The 23,069-nt window shown below is 41.4% G+C and overlaps 1 protein-coding gene across 1 annotated transcript; it reads right to left on the reverse strand.

Moving 5' to 3' along the window:
- LIX1L (limb and CNS expressed 1 like) lies at positions 1,370 to 22,308 on the reverse strand. The gene is made up of 6 exons (XM_013962464.2): positions 21,913 to 22,308; positions 12,790 to 12,953; positions 9,740 to 9,880; positions 4,492 to 4,587; positions 3,854 to 3,931; positions 1,370 to 3,532 (listed from the first exon to the last, which is right to left on the reverse strand). Exons 1-6 carry the CDS (start codon positions 22,202 to 22,204, stop codon positions 3,290 to 3,292), a joined length of 1,014 nt encoding a protein of 337 aa, XP_013817918.2. The 5' UTR covers positions 22,205 to 22,308; the 3' UTR covers positions 1,370 to 3,289.

Genomic DNA, 23,069 nt, shown 5'->3' on the forward strand with positions numbered 1-23,069 from the left:
AAATACATATCCAATGACTATCAGGAGGGCAAGAAATTTTTTATGCCTGATGCTGTCTAATTAGGAAACAAAGTTGGTAATATAGTTTAGGGTCAAACTGTATGTCATGCTAAAAATTTGGGACTTACCCTATAGGCAAGAAATTTTTTTAATTCAATATTTTAGTATTCATAATTTTTAACATTTGCAAGTAGCCCTCATACTATTTTTGACTTTTTTCCTTAAATAGACTGGCATTTTAAATTTATGTGCTCTGCTGTGCTTAGTTGCTCAGCCATGTCCACCTCTTTGCAACCCCATGGACTGTAGCCTGCCAGGCTCCTCTGTCCATGGAATTCTCCAGGCAAGAGTACTAGAGTGGGTTGCCATGCCCTCTTCCAGGGGATTTTCCCAACCCAGGAATTGAACCTGGGTCTTAGACATTGCAGGTAGGATTCTTTACCATTGAGCTATCAGGGAAGCCCCAAACAAATTTATACTGTTTAAATATCACTGCCATCAGTGGAGACCATATTTTTCTATTATAAATTCAGATAAAAGCATAACTAGTAAAAATGAAAAATGTTTGGCCATCTACCACCTAAAATCTTGTCAGATAATGCCAAGGGTTCACATATAAAACTTTGGGAAGTGCTGCTAAAGGTAAAGATAGCTAGATGATAGTTTAAGCAAGGGAGTGGTACAGTGATAAGTATTTTAGAAAGAAATCCGATAGTAATGTAGAGGACATGAAGAATGAAGGTAGAGATAATTAGGAAGCTGTTGCCGTGGTCCAGCCCTGAGATGCTAAAGGAATGAACCAATTCAGTAGATATGGACAAAACAGATTAGAAGTTTATATAGGGGTAAACTCAACAGTAAGTGATTGACTAGATGATGGCAAAGAGGAATTGAAGGATCTCAAGGAGAACTGAAGTTCTAGCTTAGATTCCTGGGCAGTAATTTCAGTAACGTGGGGAGTCAAAGAGGAGCATGTATGGAGAAATGGGTTTTATTTTAGATAAGTAAGTTCAAAGAGCTTGTGTCATTCAGGTGGTAATGTGCAATGTGTGGAAATACAGATGTAAAAGCTCAAAAGAAGTTGGGGTGGAAGGAACAGGTTTGAGAACTGTGTGTATGATAGAGTTTAAGCCACCACAGTGGGTGTGACTGCTAGTGGAAAAGGGCAGAACTTGAGGAGAAAGGGTCAAGAACCAAATTCAGGCTCCTCAAATTTCTGGAGAAGGGGAGGCAGATGCCTTCTCCCAGCAGTACAATCTTATTTCTTCCACCCTAAAAATACTAAGAAAAGTTCTTTTTTGAACTTTTTTTAAGAGGGTCATTTTAGAACTTCTCTGATACATGGGTCTCAAGAAAGAGTCGATATGGCTCACTAGACAAAAATCTATTTTTAATTATATAAAATTATACATATAAAATACATAGAGAGTACTAAAAAGGTAAGTAAAAATTTAACACCAAAAGTGGAAATATCAGGGAACAATTTTTCTCCAAGTTCTTTGGGATCTTACTGGTTGGTATTTGAGAAAAATAATCAAGGAGATGCAAAGACAAGTTCTTTCCATAATTCACACCCCTTCCCAGAGAAATCAGCAAAGGAGAAATGAGGGTTTGTGATTTCTGGATTATAAACATAAATACAAACTGAATAGACACACCTATTATTTAAAAGCAGTGAGCCTCTGCTCCAACCTTACATGTGTTTCATGGAATACAGAGATGGGGCTTGGAGAATTCAAGGAAATCCCTTTCAAGTACTAATACAACTGTTGTTAGATTCCTTACCTCTGATCCCATATATACTGGTCACTAAGATGATTTCAAAAGCAAGAAAGCTGACTTTCATCTTTTCCCTATCTGATCCAAATGTGCAAATTGTAGCCTGTTTCCTAACCTATTTCTAAAAGCAAAGTGTATAACTGTTAAACGGAAAGTGTCATTACAGGAAGTTTAGGAAGTGCACTGAGCTATAATAAAGTATAAGGTGATTACAGAAACAAGAAGAAAATATATCTTAGAGAGATGTACAAAAAATTCTCCCAAAGGGGAATGCTTTAGCTATACTCCAGATCATCTTTCTCCTATTTTACCCAGAAAAGAGGTAAGGGAAGAGAATAGTATTCATATTAAAAACATAAGTAGCTGATCATTGATTCTTTTTCCCTTCCTGAAATTTCTCATGGTTCCTATTAGGAAGTGCCATTATGCCAAAGTATCTTCTAATTTTCCTGATCAGCTCATGCTCTAATAATCATTGTGGAGGAAAAGGAAAGAAAAGAGGAACACCAATGTGAATCTAGTTATATACATCTAAGGTCATAAACAGTAGCCATTTCATCGGAGTAGGAGGAACATAGCCCTCACCAAATTGGACAGATGTTTCCAAAAACCAAAATGATGGGAGGAGGTTTTTAAGAAAGGGAAATATGTTTTACCTTCTACCAATCTTTGCAGCAGAAAGATCTATAGACAGGGTTTAACTAAGCTTGGTGAGCAGGGGAGGAGGAGTGAAAAGAGAATATTGAAAGATAACTTCAACCCTTACCCATTCAATAGATTCTGGTATGGTATGGCATCTATGCCCCAGAAGCAAAACAGGTGATAAACCCCTGCAGGCTGTGTTTATAATTCCTCTCTTCTTCCTGGGAAGTTTCTCACCAATGATTTTAAAATTAAGAAACCACCAGCTCTCCACTTCCCTTTCAAATAATAAAGTGAGGAAGCCCTAAAATGAAGTACTGTTTGGAGGCAGAAGAGAAGTAAGGTGGTAGTGTGGTGTGGTGTAGGTTATGAAATAACCTAGTTGCCGAGGGAACAACTTGGTACCAAGTAGGCCCAGCTCAAGATGAAACCAAAGCCAAAGTTTTCATTTTCATGCTCTGTTTGGTCCAAGAGAAAGTAGGAATGAAGGTAAGGGTGGGGCTCACAGTCCTTATTCAAGCTCCTTGTTATTTTAAAAGGAGACATGAACACCTAGTAAGTCATTTTGTGCAAATGAAATGACTACACAGAGTTACTGGCAGTGTAAGAGTCCACAAAGCTCTGAAGACAGCCTGCTCTTCTTGTAAAGCAGTGTGGATATGTTTCAAAAGCAACTACATCCAAAAACTAGAAGAAAAGGGATATCTTAGCAAATAGGAATCTAGGTGTAGAATTTATACATACACACATATATATATCTATATTTTAAAGTATAAAATTGAGAAAGTATGTACAGAAATCACACTACGTCTTAGAAAGGACATATAAAAAACGGGCCTGGAGATGATGCGAGCATGTGGGTAGATGCCTAGCAGTTGGAGGAATGCATATTGCCCAACTGCCCAGCAGCCAGCATGAGAATATCTTTCTTCTCCTTGTGGAAGCGCAGCTCCTTGCCTGCCAGCCGGGCTTCATCCAGCTCCCGCTCAGTAGAGGCCAGCTCTCTAGACAGTGCCCCTGGCACACTCTGCTCCCGGCTCACCCAGTCCAATGCCATTTGGTGGCGAATATCATCATCTAGGGCTCGGTGTGAATAATGAGCCAACACTTCCTGGAGGGGGAGAGGAATGTGAAAGTCACAGACAAAGTAAAGGTTCATTCCTCATTAACCCAACTGGGACTAGGAACTCTTAGCCTTTGAGTCCTAACCAAAGTCAGCACTGGTGTCCTCTGAGGAGAGTCTTACAGGAAAACCTCCTGGTGGGAGAAGCAAGGCGAGTAAAAGAATCACAGTTAAGATTATAGGAATGAAGTGGGCACTTTACGTAAGCCTTTCAAGACTCACAACCTGGTAGGCCTGCTTATTTATAACACAACAGCCACCTCAAAACAGCCCTTCTGCCAGTCTCCCCTCATCCACAGGAACTCTTACCTGCCGAGAGCACTGTCTTTCCCTCATGGCCTTAAGGCTGCCATTCCAGTGCAGCAGCTGAAAAACTGTCATTAGCTCCTGGAGGAAGAAAATATGAAGTGCCAGGACAGTGGTATATGGAGGTTGCATAAGAATTAAATATGGGGCGGGGAGTACTTCCCTGGTGGTCCAGTGGTTAAGAATCTGCCTTGCAATGCGGGGGATGCAGGTTCAATCCCTGGTCAGGGAACTAAGATCCCACATGCAACAGAGCAACTAAGCCTGGTCGCCACAACTAGAGAGTCCACGCACCCCAACAAAAGATCCTATATGACATAATGAAAATCCGGCATGGTGCAACTAAGACCTGAGGCACCCAAATACACAATTAAATGTTGATTTTTTTAAAAATAATTAAATGGGAAAACTTTCACAAAATGTATTTGTGGGAGCATGCCTTATACCAACTCTGATATGTCCTTGGGGCCTTGGGGGAAGGAAGATATTTATATTTTGAAAAATATTCTATAACCTTTTCTCCTTTCCTTTCCAACTGAGTCTTAGTATGAGGCATGTGTGTGTGTATGTGTGTGTCTGTGTGTGTGTACAGTCTAATCCATGTTATTAGAGCTAGGGAAGTAGGTGGAATAGTATAGTACCTGAAATTCCAACATTGACTTGCCCTTGTTGGATTCCAACATAAATCGAAAAGCACCAATCCCTGTATTGGGGTTGTCAGCTTCCTCCCTGTTGCCCTGGTAACAGAGGAAAAGAAAAGACAATAGATTTTCAGTCAGGATTATCACCTCGAGCAGCACTGTCCAGGAGAAATATAATGCAAGTCACGTGTTTAATTTAGTTGCCATATTACAGTAAAAACAAATAGTATTAATTTTAATAGCATATTTTATTTAACCTAATATACTTAAAATATTATGTCAACTATAATTAGTATAAAATTTATTAATGAAATGTTGTTTTCCTTATGCTAAGTTTTCAAAATTTGGTGTCTGTTTCATCTTACAGCATATCTCAATTCAAGTGCTCAATAGCTACATGTGGCTAGTGGCTATTCTGCTGCTCAGCGCAATCCTAGAGGCCTCTGGAGCCATCACACATTTTAACTTAAGTGATAGAGACAAGTCAATCTGATTTTCCCTATTTTAGAAAAGGGAGAGCACTGAAACATAGAGGAGAGTCTTGATTTAGCTAAAATAACAGAGTGAGTTCAGCATATAAGACTGGACTAACCTAGAGGGCAATTAGCAAATGCATTTTAAAGAGTGACTGTAAAAATCATAAGCATGGCAAATTCTGGGTAGCAGTTTGGCCTCCTGGACATTTGCCTCGTGTGTCTTCTACTGGCAACATGACCCTGCCAGGGTCGAGTTAAAATACATTGACCTACCTGTAAGCCTAGAGTGTATGAAAAACAATACAGTATAGAAGTTAAGAGCTTGGACTGGACTACTCTTATGGTCTTGGTGAAGTCATTTAACCTCTCTGTTCCCCAGCTACCTTATTTGTAAAATGAGAATAATCATAGATCTATCTTACAGGATTATTTTAAGGATTACAGATATTCTTTTAAAACTTTAAATTAAAAAAAAGATAAATTTAGTCTACCAATTCTAAGCATATAATGTAGATGCATTATCATATTGGACCTGGTATCCAGTTACACAATCCAAATCCATTCTGGTACAGGCTCTGGTTTGTGCTATTTGGTTGGTGGTTTTGTATTATTGAAGATAATTCTAGGTCCAGGGTCTTGCAGGGACTTCCAAAATGAAGGCATCTCCTGGTTTACTAGTGATCCTTTTTGTCAACCTGATCTAGAAACATTAGGCCAGGAGACTACTGGGAACACAGGGATCCAGCTTTCTCCTCTTGCTTCCTAAGAGGTTTCCTGCTCTTTCTAGCCATTTCCACACATACATCCCCAAACTCCCAAGATATGAACTTAATTCTGCTCTTTTTGAGCAAAGGGATCAGGTGGAGGTCAGGAGCCAATTAAGTTAGATCCAAATTCAGTTTATTGTGGGATACTTTATCATGGGGTTTTACTGTATATGTATCACACCTTAAATAATGTCAGGCACTTAGTAAGCATACCATAAGTGCTAGTTTATTATCATTCTTTGCTTTCACTGTGCTAGAATCAACAAGAAGTCAGAACTACTCAAAATCAACCGACTTTGTTTTGTGGCTCATGAGAAATAATCATGCCATGCGTGGTTAAATCTTTGTGGTGAAACAAATATCATAAAATTTGGATTTAGAAGTGAAAATCTAGAGGAAGGGAGGGAAAAGGTGGTGATTTTCATTATTAGCATTTAGGGCTCTGAAGCAAGCATCTTCGATCTTATCTAGAATTGTTCACTGCAATACCTTATTCAGTGCCTCCATGATACAGCACAGAACAGCTACCAGCAGAGGCTGCGGGGCAGAGGAGTCCATCTGCCTCACGCCTTTCTCAGTTCCCCTGAGAGTTGAGGGGGTCAGTATCATGGCACATCTGTAAACTATCTGGAGTATACCAAATGGCACGACCCAACATTGGCAAGTTCCGTCTCATAGGATACTTCTATACCTAACAAGGTTATAAATGAACTCCATTTATTCAATAAACATTTAATCACAGAACACTTGATTAGTGATAGGAACATCAGAATATAATTGGAAAGGAATTAGAATTAATTTAATTTAATCTACTTATTTTACAAATGAGGAAATTCAAAACCACAGAGGCTAGGTGATTTGTCAAAAGACAGAATGTAGTGTCAGATTCAGGACTTTTAAAGGACAAAAGTTAAAAGCAAAAAATGTGGACATCACTCTTTACCCATGGCTAAGACCAAATGAAAATTATTTTTTTTGGAGAAGGGGAATTCCCTGGGATATTAATGAGACATCCACTAAGTTCTCAATTTGAGAGGTTAATAAAAAAAAAAGAATAGTGGCACGAAAATAATAATAGTTTACATTTCTTAAACACTTTGTAGCAGATACTGCGGGTGACCTACCCAATGTCTATTTCCTTCCATACTACAGGGCCTATGCATCTCCCAATTACCTCAGGGAAGAGTGATTTTATCCTAACTCCAAGTGGGTAAACCCTAATCTCCTTTGCCTGTAACTGATTTGGGCATGGGTGATAGAGGGAAGGTCTGCTGGAGAGCCTCTGGGAATAGAGTCCTTACTACTAAGGAGATACTAGAAAAGATGGTCTCTTTCTGTCTCTGAATGTAGTTTTCTCTGTATTTGAAATGGAACTCTGTCTCTGTCTTGTACCCTGAGGGGAGTCAGCCCAAGGGCAAAGCCAATATCTAGAGGATGGCTGAGTGGAAAGATGGAAAGAATTTTGGCCAGTAGATGATACTCTTTTCTTTTTTTCCTCCAGGTTAGAAGTCTGTTTTGATGCTTCCCTCGTGGCTCAGTGCTAAAGAATCCGCCTGCCAATACAGAAGACACAGGTTTGATCCCTGATCCGGGACGATCCCACATGCCACAAAGCAACAAAGCACAACTATTGAGACTGTGCTCTAGAGCCTGGGAGCTGCAACTACTGAAGCCCAGCTCTCCCTAGAGACTGTACTCTGCAACAAGAGAAAACACCCCAGGGGGAAGCCCACACACCATAACCAGAGAGTAGCCCCTACTCACTGCAACTAGAGAAAAGCCTGTGTAGCAACAAAGAGCCAGCACAGCCAAAAGTAAATAAATAAATAAATAAAAATGGCTTTAAAGCCTGCTTTGGACTTCCCTGGTGGTCCAGGTGTTGAGAATCTGCTAGCCAATGCAGGGGCTCAGTTGGATCACTGGTCCAGGAAGATCCCACATGCCAAGGAGCAACTAAGCCTGTGCTCCACAACCACTGAGGCCCATATGCTCTAGGGCCCATGTACCATAACTACTGAGCTAACCTGCCAAGAGCCCATGCGCCACAACTAGAGAGTAGCCCACACTTGCCACAACTACAGAAAGCCTGTGCACAACAATGAAGACCCAGTACAGACCAAAAAAAATCGTCTGCTTCATTCAGATCTGGTGACCAAGACTCCCAGACAGCTATTTTGCAGGAAATTTTGCACCTGAGTATCTCCCCACTTCAACCTCCCAAGAGTGTGCTCCTGCAGATGGGACAACAGAACTCGTCCTTTATGTCAAAATGGGACTGGTCTTCAGGCTTGAAGTCCAGGTTGGAGCTGCTGTCCTAAATGATGACATTCTTAATCCATGGTATCATCCAGTCCTGAAATCTGCCCTACTTCTAGACTTCTTATCATGTTAGGTAATAAATTTCCTTCCTTTATTTATTAAGTCAATTTGAAGTGAGATTTTTCTATTATTTGCATCCAAAGGCACCTAAACAGATAGCATGTGCTAAATACTGGAACATAATCTCTTTTATCCAAGAATCCTATGTGATAGGTATAACTGTTATCCTATTTTACAGATGAGGAAACTGGAAAAGACTAACTTGTTCAAAGTCACATAACAAGTAGAAGCAAAATTTCAAAATAAATTCAGAGCCCATGATCATAAGCACTGTTTTCTATAATCCAAACTAATGTTTCATTTTATAATGTCAATACATTAGATGATTTAAGACTGAAAAATGTGCTTTAACTGATTTGATTAATATAAAATGTTTTATTCCCTGCAGACACTGCTTGACAGGGTAATAGGAGAAAAACAGATGGGTCCTAGGTAACATAAGGATTATGAGTCAAAGTGTTCAACACTAATCTCCGAAACAGATAAGTGAAGCAGTTTAGTATATGTAATTACATCTTAAATGTAAAGAAAACAGAAACAGAAAATTGATCTGACTTTATCTCCCTATCAATGGTCTTTTGAGAGGAAGGATGAAAGCAGTGCTAATTTTTAAGATGTACCTCTAAGCTAGAAAAGTTTGTAAGCTGACTTGGGTTCTAGTCTTGGTTCTACCATCTACAAGCTATATTACTTTAGGCAAAACTTCACTTCTGTGTTTATAATTTCCTCATCTGTAAAAGAGGGGTATCAATAGTACTTATACCTCATAAGGAGGGCTTCCCTCATAGCTCAGTTGGTAAAGAATCTGCCTGCAATGCAGGAGACCCAGGTTCATTTCCTGGGTCAGGAAGATGCCCTGGAGGAGGAAATGGCAACCCACTCCAGTATTCTTGCCTGGAGGATCCCATGGGCAGAGGAGCCTGGCAGGCTACAGTCCACCAGGTCGCAAGAGTCAGACACAACTTAGCGATTAAACCACCACCACCACCATACCTCATAGGACTGTTGTGAAGATGAAATGAGATAAACTACATATAAATCCCCTAGAATAGTCCCTGGTACAAAATAAATACTCAGTTAGGATTTGCTATGGTTATCATCATTGTCATTATCATTTGAAAGAAGAGATGTTCTTTTTAAAGAGAGTAAATAAATTATCCTCCACATTCCTAGAAACATGAAAAGACAAGACACTTATATTGTAACATGTTCTTTATTAACAAGATGAAGTAATGGAGGCAGGAAACAAGTGACAATAAAAACAGTTGTATAAAAAAAGAGTGAGGGAAAAAGGGAGTAGGTCTTAAACCAAAATTGGGAAAAGTGAAATTCCGGTTCAATTTTTATTTTATAATATCTCTAAAAGTCCATAAATCTTGAAATAAATATTTCTAGATACCAGAGGCATAATGAAAGAGACAAAATAACAAAGACATACACAGATTTAGAGACTGAAGCATTTGGAGCATGTAATACAAAAGACTGACAGAAAATAAACAGAACAGAAATTTAGACAGGAAAGAAAACTAAGAATTCATGCCCTGTTTCCTAGTAATACACAAGATTTCACAATCAGCCAATTCTCCCATCCCCCACTCTCCTCCTTTCCAACTCCAAGTAACTTACATTGAAAGATGCCAGGGCCTCAGAGACACTCTTCTCAATGAACTCATCAGTGATTCTTCTGGAAGGATGTTCATTAAACACAGAGTTCATTAGTGCAATCTTTGCAGCACTCCGCCGGGCTTCAGCTTTTGTGGGACAAAACTAGGCAGTAAACAGAGAAAATATGTGTATATGTGTATCTGAGAGAGAGGAAGGAAGAAGCGGAGGGAAACACTTGGCACAGACAACACTTGGATACTCTTTGCAAAAGGCAGTTTGTTCTACACACCCTCCAAAGTTTTTATTGTAAAATGGTCGGGGCACTTGGAAGCATAAGTTTGATTCAACATCCTGGAGTCATTAAGGAACTGGAGACAGCTGTAGCTCATACCAAATTGAAGGCAGGCTGGAGAAGATTGCTGAAGTCAGCATATAATCACTGGATACGAAAAGTACCTCTGTTTAAGCTGTCAACCGAATTAATTACTCAAAAGCCAGATTCTGGCCAGTCTGTTAGAAATCTGTATCGTGTACTTTTATTCTGTAGACGAGATGGGCAAGATTTTTTTTTAATCCCTCTAGATAACCTAAGATTAGAACAAAGCTGTATCTAGGCTGCTTCTGCAGAGGAGCCCTCTAGTCTCTATCCGAAGCACCCATTTAGGATTCTTGGACTTCAACCCTTAGCTATGTGCAGGCACTTTCCCCACTAATGCAATGAGCCAAGGAACTATCCCTGAATGGAGTCTAAGGTCTGAGGAAGGATTTTATAGTCTCTCCTCCACCCCCTCCTAGTGGAGGCAAAGAGAAAAGAGGTAGCTAGGGAAAGAAAAGCTGACTTGAGGAAAACAAGAATAAATTAAAAATTAACTCATGTTTTTACACTGTATCCAACATATGTATCAAAAAGAAAGTCTGATTTTGAAAAGTCTTGAATCGCTCAACTTCAGATCCCTGCTGCTGCTAAGTTGCTTCAGTCGTGTCCGACTCTGTGTGACCCCACAGACGGCAGCCCACCAGGCTCCCCCGTCCCTGGGATTCTCCAGGCAAGAATACTGGAGTGGGTTGCCATTCCTAGCCACCTTTAAAATTCATTTTTACTGGCTGTTTCAAAGGCCTCTGTGGCCTTTGTCATTTATGATTAGGATTAAAGAACGCGATGTAATTTTTTAAAGTAGACCAGATTATGTTTGCTACTTAGCCATCCTTAATTTCAGTAATTCCCAATTTCTTTTGGCTGACAGGTCTCTCTGAGACAGCATACGGAGTTTGGTACATTAACCCTACAGCTTCTTGCTCATGCAGTTTCTGTTTCCGCTTCTCTCACTATTTATTAGTCTGCCGCCCATGCTACTGTATGGTGCTCTTTCCAAAAAATCATCTATGAAGAAAACCAGCAGGAGAAATCTCACCTGCCAAAGTGGATATAAAAGATATAAGCTAAAAGAGGCCAAGAGAGATAATTCTACTCTTTCAGGAAATAACAGAAATTGAATGCCCCAGTTTGGGGCATCCTGGAGAAGGGAAAGGCTACCCACTCCAGTATTCTGCCCTGGAGAATTCCATGGACTATAGTCTATGGGGTCTCAAAGAGTTGGACACGACTGAGTGACTTCCACTCACTTGTGGCATCACCATAAGATTATTAAATCTTTATTCAACGGTATGATGAGGTAGGAGAAGGAAGGAAAGATCTTATTTTCTAGAAGCAAAAGATAAAAATTAGTTATCTTGGGCACATATTTATTTCTCTGAAATGGCTGGGTTTCTGAGAGAAACATTTAGTCACCCGATTTGAAATGAAGCTCCCTTTGGACAGTTTCTATTTGAAACTGCAACTGAGCTACAATGGCACTCATTCGTGCAACAGATTTATTGAATGTCTATTCTGTGCTGGGCACTGAGTTGGACGGTAGAGATTTAAAACCAAATAAGAAAGAAGACAGAAGACAGACACTGTCTCTGCCACCATAGAGCATAGTCCACTAGGAGAGAGAAACACTCAATAACGATATGTTGTGGTAAGTAATTTGACAGGGGAAGTTCAAGGTGCTATGGAAGCACATAGCAGAGGGTATAACTTTGTCTAAGGGTTATTCAAGCCATACGGAAAACAGAACAAAAGTGTCTAGTCTCCTCCCTAAATTCCTATTCAGGCTCTAAGTTGACATTTCAGGAAGCTACTTTCCTGTCTACAATGTGAAAAATTCATCTTTGATGATAATATTCACACTGGTCAAATTTCTTGTTACCCTACAATAGCATCAACTCTTTTCATCATCATATACAAGTCTTTTATATAATTGTAGAATGTTAGTACCAGAAATACTGGCTAGAAATAATCTACTCTGTCTCCTTCATGTTATAGATGGAGAAACCAAGGCCCATAGAAATTACTTGACTTGCCCTGCTAGCAGTCAGGGGAATGAGAATTTGGATATGCTAACTCTTGGATGAGTACTATTTCCACCATACATAGTCCTTCTCCTTTGATTTCTTAGAGAACTCAAACACTGCCTTCCTTGGCCACAGCCTATGAAGAAGTAGTGCGGGCGATGGATATTATCCTATGTCCTCAAAAAGAGAGAGCAGGAACCTGGAAGCCAGATCAGAACACGAGTTAGGTGCCAGTAGTTTGCTTCTCTTTCAGCTTTCAAAAATTCAGACCCATTTGACAAAAACAACAAAATCCTATAAAGCAAATTATCTTTCAATTAAAAAATAAATAAATTAAAAAAAACTCAAACCCAGTGGTGGAGGGCATGACAACCCACTCCAGTATTCTTATCTGGAGAATCCCATGAATAGCAGAGCTTGGCAGGCTCCATAGGATCTCAAAGAGTCAGGCACGATTGACGCGACTTAGCGCACACACTAAAAAGAAAAGCATGCTACCAAGGTTGTTTTCTGATAAAATGAGCCTCAGATACTCATTAGAATGATTTACCCAGAACTGGTCCAAGTCCTCAAATAGGTGACTTTGGACCTAGATTTAATGACCAAAGTGATAGAGAAAGCCACCACTAGCACCTACGGATTTATCTCTGCTACATTTGCCTCCCAGCTCTTACCTGGAAACTCCCAAAGCAACTTCCCCCAGGCAGGGTGACATAACAGACATAGGGAGGACTGTTGGCGGGAACCATCTCATAAACCACTAGGGCCCCATTCTTCAAGTCAGCCCCTCGTGACTGTTTCATCTGCCAGAATTCCTGAAGTGCCTCCACCACATTCACTATAAAAAGAGAAGTAGTTCAGTTCAGCAATAAGAATGCTTCCACATGGTGCTCTGCTTCAATACACTATCTGTAACCCGTACTTACGTTAAGAGACTACTCCTTCCTAGATCCCCACCTATCACCATTTAAAAGCATTTAAATTAATAAGCCAAGGCTGTAATTAAGTTCATTTGCATAGGAAGACCAGAATATACTTCCCTCACCTCTCTAGTTCACATTTTGGTTAGTCTTAGACACCAAAAGAGAACAGCATAAATATTGGAGGCCAGAGTTTCCAAGGTCAGCATACCATTGTTACTACCTGACAAAGTACAAGTAGATTATTCCACAATTAGTCAGCTGGCTAAGAATAAATATTAAATATTACACCGACAAGGTAGTATTTAAGCTCAGATATAAGTATCACTAGGCAAAAAGGTGAGAGAAAAGTGCTCTGAACAGAAGAAATAGCATGGACAATGGCTCTGTAGCAGCAGGAAGTACAATGAACAAGGGGACTAGTATGGACAGAAAAGAGACAGTGAGGGGTAATATAATGCAAGATGAGGTTGCAAGAGAAAAAAAAAAGCCAGGGCCAGATCAGGTCAGATGTGATGGGTCATGTTAGAATACTGGCTTTATCCTGGAGCAATGGGAAGCTACTGAAGGGTTTTTAAATGGATGGCAGGATAAAATCAGTTTGCCTTTGGAAAGGATCTCTTTGACTCTAGAGTGCCAAAATTTCAAATGGCTTTAACTAAAAGCCTCATAGCAATAAATGATCACACACATTCACCAATATCTTCCATGACCACTCTCCACCCTTTGTTACAACAAGGACTTGTTAATTCTACTATATTATGTGAGTTAAGGTCTGACAAGGAGAAGACACCAAGATGAGTCAGACATGCAAGAAATTTGTTGGGGAGGAAGAAGGAGAAGGGAGAGCCTTCAGACCAGGTTCACGGTCTGACACCTGTGGAAGAAGAGAGGCAAGGCAGGAAGTGTGGATATGAGAGTCTCAGACTGCAGCACAGTTCCAAGAAAGGTCTGGCCAGGTACTCAAACCAAAGGAATCCCACATCTCAGGATGTGCCTGAGTTAGCACCCCTGCTGTGCTCAGTCACTGACAGAGCAGCCGACAGGGTGTATGGCCTCAATGCAAACCTGGTGATGAACTCAGAGGGGACAGCAGTTTAAGGCTGTCAGTCAATTATGCTCCCTGCAGCACCAGATATTAACCAGCACATTTTCATGGCTGCCACCTACACACTGAGCAAAATGTTGAGCACTCAATAGATGCACAGCTCTATTCCAGACATTAGAGATGCCAAGACGAGTAACACACGTTTCTTGCCATGAAGGTGTTCAAAATGGACAATAATAACTTATCTTACTGCTCTGCAACTGAAGCAAGCGCTCCATGTACCAACGAGGGTTTGAAAAGCAGGATAAGCTCTTAACTAATACCCTATATTTAACTGACTTTTTAAAATGTTCATTCTTCCATTAAAACACAGCATGAAAAGGAAACTTTCTCTTTCCCACCCTTAGTTTTAGCAGGGACTCTTCAAAGGTCATTGCTGCCCAGAAAGCTTTGTTCTTTTCATTGAGATCTTTTCAGGCTCAGTTCCCTCTTTGAGGCAATCTAGCACAACGTGCTGGGTGACAGGTCCTATGGCATTCAAACAAGGAGAATACTGAAATAAAGAGGAAGGGGAGAAGACTGCTATAATGGGGAAGGTCCTATTAAAAAGCACATGACCATTCTCTATCCAGTTAAATCCCTTTTGGCATAGAGTATAGGGCTTTAAAAAAAAAATTACTCAAAGCCAAATGAAATAGGGAGTCTTATTTCAGAAATGTGAGTATGAAATGAGAAATTGGGCAAATGATCAGGGAAAAAGGCAATGAATTGTGATCTGCATTTGAAAATGCTCATAAGTGTTAGTTGCTCAGTTGTGTCCAGCCCTTTGCGATCCTGTGGACTGTAGCCCACCAGGCTCCTCTGTCCATGAAATTCTCCAGGCAAGAATATTGAATCTTCCCTGCCATTTCCTTCTCTAGGGCATCTTCCCTGGCTAGGAATCAAACCTGGGTCTCCGGCATCGCAAGCAGATTCTTTACCGTCTGAACCACCAGGGAAGCCCACGAGGCCCATTCATTTCTAGAGCTAAAAGGGACTTGAGAGGTTATCTAGTCTATCTCAGGCTAAGGAAGGGTAAGTGATTTGTTGAGGTCACACAACTGTAGCAGAACCTGATGCCAATGTTTTTTCCAACTTGGGAATCTTAACCCAGGGTCCAAAGTCCACTCAGTGGTTGAACTTCATAGGGGTTCACAAGACCTTCAAAACTCTAAGTAAAATTAAGCATGTCTCTGTGTGTGCGTGTGTGTGCGTGTGCATGGTAGGAGAATGCTCATAGTTTTTATCAGATTTTCAGTGACAAACCATGGATATAATGGCTTGCATAAGGATGGCTAAAGGTCAGTGAGGTAGAAGGGTAGCAATTACTGAGACATACACATCTGACAGCTACAATTGGTATTTGGAGGTCACTGATAGATTCTGGGCTAAAAGGGACAGGAAAGACCAAGGTAGTGAGGAATATTTAAGTGTTTGTACCATAATTTTGAACAAAACATGAAAGAGAATACTTTTGGTTTTTCCCTTAGGAGATAAAATATTAGATGAATGTCTAAGTGGTAAGAGAGAGTGCACACACACCAGAGTAAAAATACTAAAACAACACATGAAACTATAATAAAAAATTTTATAAAAATAAACAATTTTATAGTGGGGCAGCATGGATAAATAGATAATGAAATTAAGTGAGTGAGAAGGTTCTCTCTGATCATACAAGATGGTAAGAATAGTGTCAGTCAGTCAGTCAGTTCAGTCGCTCAGTCGTGTCCGACTCTTTGTGACCCCATGAATCTCAGTACACCAGGCCTCCCTGTCCATTACCAACTCCTGGAGTTCACTCAAACTCATGTCCATTGGGTTGGTGATGCCATCCAGCCATCTCATCCTCTGTAGTCCCCTTCTCCTCCTGCCCCCAATCCCTCCCAGCATCAGAGTCTTTTCCAATGAGTCAACTCTTCACATGAGGTGGCCAAAGTATTGGAGTTTCAGCTATAGAATCAGTCCTTCCAATGAACACCCAGGACTGATCTCCTTTAGGATGGACTGGTTGGATCTCCTTGCAGTCCAAGGGACTCTCAAGAGTCTTCTCCAGCACCACAGTTCAAAAGCATCAAATCTTCAGCGCTCAGCTTTCTTCACAGTCCAACTCTCACATCCATACAAGACCACTGGAAAAACCATAGCCTTGACTAGATGGACCTTTGTTGGCAAAGTGATGTCTCTGCTTTTGAATATGCTATCTAGGTTGGTCATAACTTTCCTTCCAAGGAGTAAGTGTCTTTTAATTTCATGGCTACAATCACCATCTGCAGTGATTTTGGAGCCCCCCAAAATAAAGTCTGACACTGTTTCCACTGTTTCCCCATCCACTTCCCATGAAGTGATGGGACCAGATGCCATGATCTTTGTGTTCTGAATGTTGAGCTTTAAGCCAACTTTTTCACTCTCCTCTTTCACTTTCATCAAGAGGCTCTTTAGCTTCTCTTCACTTTCTGCCATAAGGGTGGTGTCATCTGCATATCTGAGGTTATTGATATTTCTCCTGGCAATCTTGATTCCAGCTTGTGCTTCTTCCAGCCCAGCGTTTCTCATGATGTACTCTGCATAGAAGTTAAATAAGCAGGGTGACAGTATACAGCCTTGATGTACTCCTTTTCCTATTTGGAACCAGTGTGTTGTTCCATGTCCAGTTCTAACTGTTGCTTCTTGACCTGCATATAGGTTTCTCAAGAGGCAGGTCAGGTGGTCTGGTATTCCCATCTCTTTAAGAATTTCCCACAGTTTATTGTGATCCACACAGTCAAAGGCTTTGGCATAGTCAATAAAGCAGAAATAGATGTTTTTCTGGAACTCTCTTGCTTTTTCCATGATCCAGCAGATGTTGGCAATTTGATCTCTGGTTCCTCTGCCTTTTCTAAAACCAGCTTGAACATCTGGAAGTTCACAGTTCACTTCCATGGTGAAGCCTGGCTTGGAGAATTTTGAGCATTACTTTACTAGCGTGTGAGATGAGTGCAATTGTGCAGTAGTTTGAGCATTCTTTGGTACTGCCTTTCTTTGGGATTGGAATGAAAACAGACCTTTTCCAGTCCTGTGGCCACTGCTGAGTTTTCCAAATTTGCTTACATATTGAGTGCAGCACTTTCACAGCATCATCTTTCAGGATTTGAAATAGCTCAACTGGAATTCCATCATCTCCACTAGCTTTGTTCGTAGTGATGCTTTCTAAGGCCCACTTGACTTCACATTCCAGGATGTCTGGCTCTAGGTGAGTGATCACACCATCGTGATTATCTTGGTCGTGAAGATCTTTTTTGTACAGTTCTTCTGTGTATTCTTGCCACCTCTTAATATCCTCTGCTTCTGTTAGGTCCATACCATTTCTGTCCTTTATCGAGCCCATCTTTGCATGAAATGTTCCCTTGGTATCTCTAATTTTCTTGAAGAGATCTCTAGTCTTTCCCATTCTGTTCTTTTCCTCTATTTCTTTGCATTGATCGCTGAGGAAGGCTTTCTTATCTCTCCTTGCTATTCTTTGGAACTCTGCATTCAGATGCTTATATCTTTCCTTTTCTCCTTTGCTTTTTGCTTCTCTTCTTTTCACAGCTATTTGTAAGAATAGTGTGACCTGGCTTAATTCATGTTACTATGAAGATAGGGAAACTGGTTAACAATATTTCATCTGACTTCCTATTTCAGTTTGTAGAAGGTACCCCTGAATAGCCCACACTGCACAGTCTCCAGAAGGGAGGGACTGAAAAGTGACAGTGACTTTGGGAGAGGACTATGGTAAGTGGAATTATGCACCCTGCCAAGGGGTTCGTGTCCTAATCCTTGGAACCTGTGAATGTTACCTTATGTGGCAAAGATTCTGCAGATGTGATTAAGTTAGGGATCTGAGATGGAGAAATTATCATGGATTACCTTGGTGGGTCCTAAATGTAATCCCAGGGGTCCTTAGGGAAGGAGACTTGATGAAAAACAGAAGAGGAGAAAGCAGCAGGAACATGGAGACAGGGATTAGAATGATGCTGTTACAAACCAGGGAATTCTGGAAGCTGGAAGAGGCAAAGAAACAGATTCTCCCCTAGAGCCTCTGGAGGGAACACAGGCCTGATGTGACACCTTGACTGTGGCCCAGTGATACTGATTTTTAACTTCTGGGCTTTAGAACTATGAGAGAATAAATTTCTTCTGTTTTAAGCTAAGTGTGTGATAATTTGTTAGAGCAGCCACAGGAAACGAATACAGGGTCTAATCCTACACTTCAAACATTGGAAATATCCAGACCAATCATTTCATTAATAACTACATTGTCACTTAGAACAAAGAAGCTGTCTGTGATTCTGAGGAAAAGGAACAACTAAACAGAAAATACCACATAAGATTCATTTGTTCAACCTAGTGGAGTAGCTGGGCTGAATTTCCAATCATGTAACCATATGTGATATAAAAGGATAGCAATAATTTTATTTATTTGGCTGCAGAGGATCTTTAGTTGCAGCATGTGGGAATCTAGTTCCCTGACCAGGGATCAAAACCTGGTTCCCTGCATTGGAAGTGAGAAGTCTTAGCCACTGGACCACCAGGAAAGTCCCATGGGACAGCAATAACTTTTTAAAAGATAGGTTTGAAGAGGGTAACACAGAAGTTACAGAACAAGGAAAGCAACTTGGTTGTTCAGGCAATTGCGCCAGCTTAGAGATTACCAGCTGTGAGTCATTAGAAGGGGTCTATGCCATGTGGAAAGGGGGTAAATGGTAATGCTAACAGTACCTATCAAATGCACAGCTTTCAAAGCATTTCCACATGCATAATAATAGCAACCACCCATTAAGTACTAACTAGCTGCTGCATGCATTCATTTAATCCACACAGAACTATTAAGATAGGCATTGTAATACCCACTGAACAAATGGTGAACAAGTTAGGAAACAGACCACAGTGGTAGAACCAGAATTTAGAACCAATGTTTGTTTGCCTCCCAAACCAGTCCTCTTTCTGCTGTACTGTCCTGTTTTATTGCATCATTAATTCTCACATATGCTCTATAAAGTGGACTGTGAGCGCCATGAAGATAGGGACTGAGTTTCTTGTTCACCTCGGTGATCAATAAATATTCATTAACTGAATGAATGGAAAAGGTGAGGCCTAGAGAGAGAAAGTAATTTATCCAAGATTAAAAGTGAAGTACAGTAAAGTCGCTCAGTCATGTCCGACTCTTTGTGACTCCATGGACTGTAGCCCACCAGGCTCCTCCATCCATGGAATTTTCTAGGCAAGAGTACTGGAGTGGGTTGCCATATCCAAGATTACACAGCCACTATTTGACAGGGCCAGATTCTGATTCCAAATCCTGTGCACTAAACTGATTAAGATCCTACAGCATACTGAGCTAGGTGTGCATCATGAGTGGGGACTTCAGGGAGAGATACAGGACAAATAAGTGAGATAACAGAAGAATCTAGTGCTGAGAGCCTACAGGAGTGAAGGTAAATCTAAAGACCATGCCTGGAAAAGGTGAATTTGGAGCAGTCAGGAGGAAGATGAAAGATCTGAATTGAAGATAATCCAGTAAAGCATTGCTGGATTGAGGACTGGTCTGGGCAAAGACTAAAGTAAATTTTATGCAGGGGAATAGAGCCAGCCCCCAAATATCATGCCATCAGTCACAAGGGTGTGTGGACACAGGCCAGTGGCAGTTTTGCCTATTAATTGAAGCAGAGTAAGTGATTCCATGTGGTGAAAGTCTTCTGAGCCAAATCGGCAGAGATTCTGCTTGCCTGAAGCTGAACTATCTGCCAAACTTTCCCAAAGTACTGGCTGGACACCCAGGCTGGAAATGAGAAACTGAAAAATAATGAGAAGGACTGTGGTGGGAGGCAGGCAAGCTGGAGGACTGAACTGCTAGAGAGTCTGAATGCTAACCAGTTGCTCTTTGTCAGTATAATTCTCTTGTACCCTCACCCTCATACTTTCTAAGGAAATGAAAAAGTTTTTCCAGGATGCTCAGTTTAAACCATAGCCTCTTGAGGTAACACAGACCAAAAAAAAAAAAAAAAAAGTCACTCCTCTACAATTTTAATAAACACCTATACGATTCTAGGAAGAAGGCTTCAGATTTAGGGTTGCTATTCCTATGCTCAGAAGCAAAGACCTTCCTTTGGTCTCAATTTAAAAGAGGCATGAAGTAACAGGACAATAGCTAATGGCAATTCCATTGCCCTGTTAAATCTAGGTGTTAAACTAGAAAAAAAAAACAATTAAATTCCCTCATGATGAATTTCAAGATAATATGCATTTGTATTCCCAGCATCTAGGAGAGTGCCAGCCCCTTGGTAGCAGTTTAAAATGTTAAAGAACAAAGGGAAACTGATGGGAAATGTATCATTGTGCAAATAAAGCAAAATGGATCTTAAAATGTTTTTATAGGAATCATTGGTTTTACACTGTTAGGATTTAACAGTGAGAGAAAATATGTATTCTTTCCAAAGAAATGAACCAATAAGCTTGAGAGGATATTTATCATTTTTAAAGTACACATTATATCTGTCAGGTGCAATATATCATTTATTGAGACAATAATTCCAAAGGAAATCAAAGCTCAGTGAAGTTAAGTCTCTTCCACAGAGACATAGCTGGCAAGTGACAGAGATTTAATCTGGGATTTAATCCAGACTTGTCTGACTCCAAAGCCTTTGTGTATGCTCCTCTCACTGCACTTTCTCAGGAAGAAAAAAAAGTCATTACGAGAAAGCCCTGCAACCTTTCTCTGTCCTAAAGAGACAAACTAGAAAGTTAGAGACACAGTCACTTCCAGGTCAAGCAGGACTTAACCATGCAGAGAAAAGTGATGTCTCAGAAATTTCAGACCTGAATTCTGTACCCCACATCCCTTACTATATATTTCTTTTTACACTATAAATCTTGGAACTCAAACGCATGATATCCTGCACTGGTTAAACACAAACAACAAAGAAAATCCTCACATCCCCCTTTTCAGAAACCTGGGAAATTAGGCGTGTTTAAGATGAAGATTTCTAAAGGAAATAGGGTTTCTGTCTGGCTCATTTCCACTGAATTTAACATTGAGAGAGCCAAGACCTGGGATTTATCCTCAGTTCCTGGGCAAGGGCCAGGAAAACAGAGCCAGACAGACAGAGAGGCTGGAATTGTGAGGCTCCATACTTAAAAAGACACCGAAGCAGGGCACTAAGTCACAGGAAGCTGGCAGGGGTCCAAATTTAAAAGCACAATTTACAGGTGACTTGTGAAAGCCCTGCCTAATTCCCCAGTAAATCTGAAGTTGCACTGGAAATCTCAGAGTGACATAAGTAAGAAAAGAATTTAAAAGTCAAGGTTAAGGAGATAGAGTAAATTAGCCGGAGCCCAGGAATTGCTGAGATCACAGAAGACAGACTGAGAGGATGTGGCTGAGAAATGTCTTGGTCCTGAGATAAAGGATAGGATCCCACACAATGGGGACTGGTCTGTAAAGGCAGAGAGATGTTAAAGCACTAAGCTACAGGAGGAAGTCCATTTCTAAAGAGGAAAAGATTGGGAAGAAAAGAAGGCTACATCTGTAAAAACGGGTCCCTGGAGAATATAGTAGTAACTCAATAAAGGGGAGGGGTGAGAGGCTTAAACGTGTGTATGAATATGCGCGTCTGTGCGTGTGCATGTCTCTGTGTGTGCAGCCCTGAAGGAAACTCCCCAAAAGGAAATGCATGTGAGGGCTCTGAGCCAGGAAAAGCGATCCAGAGGACTGTGGGAGCACAGCTCCCTTACAGAGAGGGTGTCCCGGAGGAGGCCAGACCCCGCAGACTCACCTCGGCCATAGCCCTGCGTGTGTTTGGCGAAGCTTCTCACCACGGCCTCCACGGCCTCCCGCAGTACCACAGGGCTGCCTGCGGCGCCGGGGGGCAGCGGCAGCCCGGCGGCCCCGGACAGAAGCAGAGGCGGCGGGGGCGGTGCGGGGGGCGGCGGGGCCGGCGGGGGGCCCGCTGGGGGTGTGGCGGTGGCAGCCGCGGCCCCAGTCACTCCGGGCCGAAGCGCTCGCAGAGTGCCCCTCCCGCTCGTGCCCACTCCAGGCTGCAGTCGCTGCGCTCGCAAGGTCTCCATCCCAGCCGCTAGTGGAGTAGCGGCCCGGAGCCTGCCAGCCTGGCGAGCTAACGGTCCCAGCCACCCCCGCCAGCGAGCGCCCAGGGACTGAAGGAGGTGCCGGAGCCCAGCCGTCAGTCAAACGGGGGCGGGGACGAGCCAAGTCCTATGCCAATCACCAGAGATGGGGCGGGAGCTGGCCTGCTGCCCCTCCACCATAGGCAAATTATTGAGGGCGGAGGTTCTGAGCAACCAATTACAAAGAGAAAAAGCGATACCTCTAACCCTGGAGAAGCTTAGCTCCGGCGCATCTTTGCGAGTACTAGAAAGCGGGCCAGACTCCTAGGGCGAGGCTAGAGGGGGAAAAAAGGGGGGCCTGGATGCATGACTGGGGAGAACTGTAGACAGAATGACAAGATTCTTAGTCTTGGTCCGATCATTTCATTTCATAGATGTAGGTGAGGAAACTGACTCAGAGAAGTGATATGACTTGTTCAAGATCATATGCAATTGATAGTGGAGCTAAAGGAAGGAAAGATACTGACATTTAATGAGCACATACTTACTGTACGTCAGACACTATACAATGTACTTTAGTGGATTGTCTTATCTAATAATTGCAATCACTAACTAGATTTTATTATTTTATGGATAAGCAAATTGACAGGCTAGATATATTGTTCAAAATTAAATAGCCAGGATGTAGCAAAAGTTGGTTTAGGCAATAGGTCTTCTGATTTCCAATATTTTAATCTTTTTGTTATACCGCACCATTGGGTAATTTTCTGATTTCACCAATTCTATGTTGAAGGAAGAAACAGTAGAATTGCTCCCTTACCTATCATTAGAGCAAGGAGGAGTTAGAGTATAGGAAGAAAACCAGCAA

This window comes from Capra hircus, chromosome 3, assembly GCF_001704415.2.
Source record: "Capra hircus breed San Clemente chromosome 3, ASM170441v1, whole genome shotgun sequence".
Taxonomy (NCBI): Eukaryota; Metazoa; Chordata; class Mammalia; order Artiodactyla; family Bovidae; genus Capra; species Capra hircus.

Coding starts and splice junctions, on each gene's coding strand:
- LIX1L (XM_013962464.2), bottom strand. CDS start 22,204: ATGGAGACCTTGCGAGCGCAGCGACTGCAGCCTGGAGTGGGCACGAGC. Junction 9,881..12,789: donor GTTGCTTTGGGAGTTTCCAG/GTAAGAGCTGGG, acceptor TTTACTGCCTAG/TTTTGTCCCACAAAAGCTGA. Junction 3,932..4,491: donor AGTCAATGTTGGAATTTCAG/GTACTATACTAT, acceptor TTCTTCCTCCAG/GAGCTAATGACAGTTTTTCA.